Raw genomic sequence first — 6,774 nt, 5'->3', positions numbered from 1 at the left:
AGCTGGAAACGTGTGGTGTTGCACTGGAGGAGAAGCTGGAGGGGGCGGCTATGCTCCTGATGACATCAGAGGTGGGTCAACTCCTTGGAAGGACATAGCACTTGGGGATAGCCCTGGCCCCGGCCTTATTGTCCATTACTCTTCCTCCACTCCCTACAAAGGGTCCGAAGAACTGGCTGCCTGTGCTGTCTTTGCATCCTGACTCTTTTGCCCAAGTCTCAGGGAGCCTTTCTCCCCCCGGCCCACACAGGCACTTCCAGCACTTCCCCTCCACTGCCAAGCCACAGCTCCCGTCTTTTCTTGAGCCTCCGTTGCTGTTTGGCCCACACATCTAAAGCACTCTGGGAGCTTAGCCTTTGATGTGTTACACTTTATGCTGTGTACAGTCTCAGAATCCTCGTCTGAAACAGACACGAAATCCATTTCAGGATCCTCACGGCAAGCATGCCTTGACACGTCATTCCTCTAAAGCCCACCTGAGGGCTGGAGCCCAGGAAGAATTCTCCATACTGATCTGCCTCAAAGGGAGTGCCCCCATCCCACCCCTGGTCTGTTCACCGCCCACCTCCCTGCCCTTTGGCAGTCATCTGACTTACCCAACCCTTCTCCTGAGGTATTCACTGGGTGTCCCCATGACCACAGCTATCCTCCAGCCTCGTACAGTAATCTTTCCACAGGACCACTCACAGCCCTGACATGCTTGCTGTTGGAGGGCCCAAATCCAATTTCCTTCCATGTCCCAAGGACCAGATCTGCCCAGTGTTGGTCCCAGGTGCTCATCGGAACCAGTCCTCTTAAGGATTTTAGGTCAAGGTCAGCAGCCTAGCACCAGGATTTATGAGCAGGAATAAACTATGAGGACAAGGGACCCCCTAGTTCCCTTCTCCACTATATCTGGCCAAACAGGCCACCTCAAGAAGTTAGGAAGGAGATGGCTAGATGCAGCTAGATAAATCTGACCCTTTAGCAAGTGGGGCCACAGAGACAAGAGACCAGCAAGGTGGGATGGCCCTGGCTTAAGCAAGAGAAGGGCACAGGCAGCAGCCCAGACACTGCAAATTGGAGCTCATTCCTTGGGCTGTGATCCCCACCCAACACCTCACAGAGCCTGGGTCCGCCTACCAGCTGAGGAATTGGTGGAACCATCTCCATATGTAAAGGGTCACTGCCCTACATACCATAGGCCTCCACTCTCTAAGGCCCGTCGGTGGGCTGCAGCGTCTCGGGAGTGTGGAACTCAAAGCCAAGGTTTCCAGGTTGCTCATCAGGCACTGCAGAGGACGTGATGGTCCAGGATGGGGGGGGGGCACCATCATACTCTACCAGGTCAGGGGTATAGCCATGGGTGGTCCCTGTACCCATGGAGAGAATGGTCTCCAAGGACAGCTGCTTGCAAAACAGGTGACTCAAAGCCCAGACTCGGTGGTAAAGCAGTTCTCTGGGTAGAGAAGGGAGCAGTTGGTGCATCCAGAGGTGGGCACAGGAATGGAGCTACCCTACTGTGCACAGCTGGATCTACACCCCTCAACCGCTAGTGATAGACTGACTGGACAGTAAAAACCCTGGCTCTGGATCTCAGCAGCGTGGATCCTTGCTTCAGGGCGATGGTGCAAGGACCAGGCCACGCAGTGAGCGCAGGCCTGGCAGGCCGTATGTCTGCACAGTATGTCTGCACAGCGCTGCAGACGCCAGGTCGGGAGTCTATGTAGCCATCGCCCCTCATGGATAAGGCTCCTCAAACAGCTTCATAAAGCCCTCCCCCTCCCCCCCAGATGCCACCGAGAGACACTCCATGGCCTGGTGAATTTGGCCATGGATTCGCCATGCAGGGTAGAGGTCAGGGAGAGACCACCTGCCGACAGACTTCAAGGCCTCTGCACTGGGTCAGGGCACTGCGGGACTGGTCAGTGTCTGGGGCAGGGCCAGGCTGGGGTGACACAAGGCCAAATTGCTCTTCTGGCTCAGGCAGCTTCAACTTGGGAACAAAGCTGGCACCTGTTCCCACTGGATATTGACAGTCATGAGCCCCAGTCCCCCACCACCACCACAGGCAGAGCAAGCTTGCACAGGAAGGAGATGGAAGTGTAGGGACACTTCTGAACCTGAGCTGGGAAAGGGCAGGGGCATGAGGCCTGGGAGGCTGTGGAGAGGTGGAATGGGAGGCAGAGGTCAAAATACCTCAGTAGAAGCAGATTCTGTGGGGATAGTCACAGTGAGGTGGGAGAAAAGAGGGTGTCTCCAACCCAGGGCCACAATGGACCACCTGGAGAAAATACCTGCTTGCTCCATGGCCACCAGCACTCACCAGTCCTTGCTACTCTAGTCAGCTGTTGGGCAAGGTACTCATGAGACAGGAAGAATAGCCAGGCTTTCGGTACAAAACTGTAAACACAAGTCTTTAAAATGACAGAGGCCTCCTTGGCCACAAACTCTGAGCCAGAGGCCCCTACCACAGGTCCAGATCTCCTGGAACACTGACCCCCGCTTCCCACCCTGGCAGGCCAGCCTCAGGTAGGGGTTGAGCCATCTCCACTCAAGACCAGGCCTCACCAGCTGCCCTGTGCTTCGAGGTGAGCTACTGGGGGTGGAAGCTAAGGGTCCGTGGTCCGAGAGATTCCTGAGATGAAGAAGCAGACGTGGCCCCAGGCACTGCACAGGTATTCACAACACCTGTCCCTAAAGGGAGCCTGCCCCATCCCATCCCATGCAAACCGCGCGCAGCTAGTCCAGCGTCTGTGCGGCCCGCGGAGGGGGGGGCTGTCACGTGTCCAGCGCATCACGCGTGGGTGAGGGCCCGTGTGGACGCACTGGCGGGCCATGCAGTGGTGGAGGAGGCGGCACCGAGTTGCGCTGGGAAGGCGGTGGCTGCAGCTCAAGTGCAAGCGCAGGTGGAGGAAAATCGCGAACCTGGCGTCGGTACTCGAGGAACGTGCAGGCCTTGGTGGCCAGTGCCACCACGTTCTTGCCTACGAAGATGGCTGAGACTCGGCTATCGCGGAAGAGCGCCATGTTGGCGGCACGAGCCAGCACAGCCACCACATTGACAGTGGCGAGACTGAGCACCGGGTACAACATCATCTTCTGCGGTGCGATGTGCTCCCCTTGCATACTGACCTCACTGAGCGCTACGCAGGGCAGCACCAACAGCAGCATATAGCAATAGAAAAAGGTGAGACCTTCGGCCCACAGTGGCAACCCAGTGCGTGGCGGTTCCCAGAGGTTGGCCTGCATGTCCAGCAGATCCAGCAGATCTAAGGCCACCCAGAAGAGGCGGCCCCGCAGGTCCTCCCGCTTTCGGAAGGTGCGCACATATTCCATGCGATCTAGTGCCACAAGCAAGAGGAACAGGCCTGGCACGCACACAGACAGCAGCAGTGTCAATGCCTTGCGAGCCACTGGGTCGGCCGCCCCGCGCCGCGCTGCCTTGTAGTTCTGAAAGATGAAATAGAGCTTGATCTCCAGCACGAAGATATAGAGGAACCAGAGGATCATAGCGTAGCCACGCTTGGCCGTGCGAACCTCGGCACCCACCCATACGGCCACATAGCGCAGCACCAGCAGGAAGCACACATCGCCTACCAACACAATTATGCACACGCCAATCTTGCGCGGGCCCTGGTTTTGCTCCACCAGGTATGCGTCCATGACGGCCATACTGCCCATGATCACCAGCGTGGTCAGGCACACGTGGCGCCGGTCTGGAGGAGGCAGCACCATGGTCAGCGGCCCGGGCTCGGCCCTGGCGCGCGCAGTCCCAACGCAAAGCGGGACGAGGTCCTGCAGTGTCCCAAAGAGCAGCGGGCCCCGATGCTCAGCCCTCCGGCATGGCGCAGCGCAGCAGGGCGCGGGACTTGTCCACTTGCCCGGAGAGCGCTGCCGCTCCCGGCCGGCGAGCTCGGAACCTGGGAAAAACCAAAAACAAATCTGATTGTGGTGTCGAGTGGCACCGAGGCCGGGACTGGTAGGCACGGCAGCCTTCCCAAGCCTGGCTGTTTCCTGCGCATGGTGCTGTCCCCACGCCGGGTGCGGGAGGCCTCCTTGGACGCACGCACGCGCCGCTGCTTGCATTGGAGACCTGGAGACCCTGAACTGGGCCTCCAGAGGGCGCTGCGGCCCCACCTGAGGGACCGATCTCATTCCCGCCACCGCCTGGAAGGAAATGGAACGGAAGTGGTTTCTCCCCGCCGCCACCAGCATTCTAAATGCCCTGGTGATTTGTCGCGGCTGGACCCACACCTCCGTCTCGCCTAGCTCTGGCAGCCTGAACCACAATGCGCGGACTGGCGGCTTTAGGCCGCTTCTTTGGAGGTTCAGGACATCTTCTCCTGGTGTTGCGCTGTACTAGTCGCACCAGGAGAACTGAAGAGCCAGGTCCCACCCTGGGGATAGGGACTGAGCAGGTTTTCCCGATCCTAGATGGATAGTCATTCAAACCCTGAGATATCCATCCTACGGGTCCCTCGTGCCTATGACTGACTGCCTTGCACCACCAGCATCCCCGTTTCCTGGATCCACAAGTCAATCTCTCCCCTTCCTGAGGCTAAGGCAAAACAGATGCTTCTCTTCCCTGACCCACCATCGCTAACTATCGCCCTGGAGAAGTGTTTTCCTCCCGACCACACCTCCTGCTATGCACTCTCTCTGGCCCAGCATGCTTGTACTTTCTGTTCCTCTGATCACGGGCTTCAGCTGCTGAAGCTCCCTCCACCTTCAGGGACAACCTCAGGAAAGCCATCGGCAAGATTTAGTCTCTCCCTATGTTCCTGGCACTGGTTGTCATGTCTGGAACTCAGATGTGATGGCCAGACTGAGTCCTGATATCTGAGCCTGTTCACACCACCCAGCCCAAAGTCACTTCCAATCAAGGCCTCTCCTCTCCCCTCCAAAGCACCTGGCACGAGGGCTCTGTTTACTGTCCTGTCTAGACAAAGACATAAAATTTATTGTCACTCATGACAGTGATGCATTCAACCTGCTCCTGGTGACACCTCTGCCCCCTTCATTCACCCCTGGGGTTCTCACAGAGCTTCAATAAGGCATTTAGGAGTTATCTGCCCACAGCAGGGCTCCAAGGATGCACACACTCCTGCCTGTCAGGTACACCCATTTTCATTCCCACTGGTAGGTACTCCTCTCCCAGGACGCGCAGGCTGGACCCATCCCTGCCCACCTGGAACTCCATTGGCTACAGCCAAACACTGAGAATTTCCTTCCTCCTAGCAATTGTCCAGGCCGAGTAGCCTGCTGTTAGCCAACACTTTCCATCATCTATCTGCACACCATCGCTCCCTTGCTCAGTCTCTGTCAAATGCCAAATGTCACGAGCCAACTGGTAGTGGGACAGACCCCAACCTCTAGGAAAGGAGTGCCCGGCCTTCTGGAAGCCAGAACCCAAGCCTTACGTCCCCTCCCCCACACACTGCCCTAGCCATGTTCCCAGAGACCCAGCCCAGGTCCACCTGCCCTAGGTCTCCCACGCCAGGCCCAAATGCCCATCCCTACCAACCCTGCCCACTATTCAAACCTCACACCGAGATTCAGGGCCTCCAAGCCTTAAAATGCCTGCCTCTCCCTCACGTTTTGCAAGATACCCTCTTGGCATTTCCAAAGGAGAGGCTGAAGCGAAGGAGGGTCTCTCCTCAACCCCGTTGAGGAGGGTCTAATGGCTCCCAGCAGGTTGCGTTTCAGTTTGTCTTTTCCCACTAAAGGTTTCCCCAGTGGGGCCTGGGCCTGGACCCGCCGCCATGCAGCTGCCCCTGCCCATCCCACGGCCTGCAGCCTCGGGGCGGGAACAGTACAGGCCCGCTGGCAGTCGCTGCGGCTGCCGCTGCTGCTACCACCGCCACCTACCGCCCAGCTCCGCCGACCCGCTCGGCTCAGCCACCCGTCTCCTGCTGTCCCGCCGCTTGCACCCCGCGCTTACCCCGCCGGCCAGATGCAGCGCGCCGGCCGGCCCCGCCGAGCCTCCGCGCCGGGCCCAGGCGCTCCGTGCTGCGCTCCGCCCCTCCGCCGCGGGCACCGCCTCCGGCCGAGGCCCCGCCCCGCGCCCCCGGGACGCCCGGACCCCAGCCAAGAGAGGACCCAGGTCCTAAGGCTGTGGCGTATTACGGGTTGCCATGGCGACAGCTCTGCGCGCTCAGGACAGGTGGCACTAGGTGCCAGACAACCTGGCATCCACCCCAGACCCCGTGGTCGGTCCACTTAGCTTCACACGCAGAAAAAAAAAAATCGTCAAAGAGTTCTCATCAGTCCTCCTCACACCATGAAATGGCTCTGTATGTAGCTCTCCAAGCTCAGACCCTGACAGCCACTAAAGTGATTCTCCTTTCCTGCTTCAGGCAGACCTCTGGACCCGGACCCGCGGAGGTGGCCGGACGTAGGGGCGGGGCTAAGTGTCCCGCTAGCCGCAGTTATACCTCCTGGCCAGACCTCAGCAGTGGCCTGCAGGGACACACATGCTAGGGCCTAGATCCTAGCACTAGGGTTTTGTACCCTGTGGGAAAAAATGCAGCTGTGAGACTCTCAGTCAGTACAAGAAGGGCCAGATGAGAGCGCACCAAAGAGGACTAACAAGGCTCCAAGTTGAGACTTCTCTCCAGGTCCTATCTTCACTAAGCGACCCATTCCCAACCTGCCACCCCAATAGCAGGGCAGCCCTGCCGGGAGGACAACAGGGAACCTCACGGATTGCTACAGTTCTTCCCCAGAGCTGCAGTTTCCCTCTGCCAAGCACTGAGGACAAGGGAGCTGAAGGGAATTGAATGGATGCAGCTG

At 58.6% G+C, this 6,774-nt stretch overlaps 1 protein-coding gene across 2 annotated transcripts; it reads right to left on the bottom strand.

The window, feature by feature from the left end:
- Window positions 1-2,369: 2,369 nt before the first annotated feature.
- On the bottom strand, window positions 2,370-5,979 carry Tmem121 (transmembrane protein 121). 2 transcript variants are annotated; one of them, NM_001398696.1, is made up of 2 exons: window positions 5,924-5,979; window positions 2,370-3,902 (listed from the first exon to the last, which is right to left on the bottom strand). In NM_001398696.1, exon 2 carries the CDS (start codon window positions 3,715-3,717, stop codon window positions 2,761-2,763), a length of 957 nt encoding a protein of 318 aa, NP_001385625.1. In that variant the 5' UTR covers window positions 3,718-3,902; window positions 5,924-5,979; the 3' UTR covers window positions 2,370-2,760. The 2 variants fall into 2 exon arrangements, with proteins under 2 accessions (NP_001385625.1, XP_006240736.1); XM_006240674.5 differs by having other exon boundaries at window positions 5,851-5,968.
- Window positions 5,980-6,774: the final 795 nt, after the last annotated feature.

The sequence above is a fragment of the Rattus norvegicus genome, chromosome 6, assembly GCF_036323735.1.
Source record: "Rattus norvegicus strain BN/NHsdMcwi chromosome 6, GRCr8, whole genome shotgun sequence".
In the NCBI taxonomy this organism is placed as follows: domain Eukaryota; kingdom Metazoa; phylum Chordata; class Mammalia; order Rodentia; family Muridae; genus Rattus; species Rattus norvegicus.
This window is presented reverse-complemented; position numbering and strand designations above follow the sequence as displayed.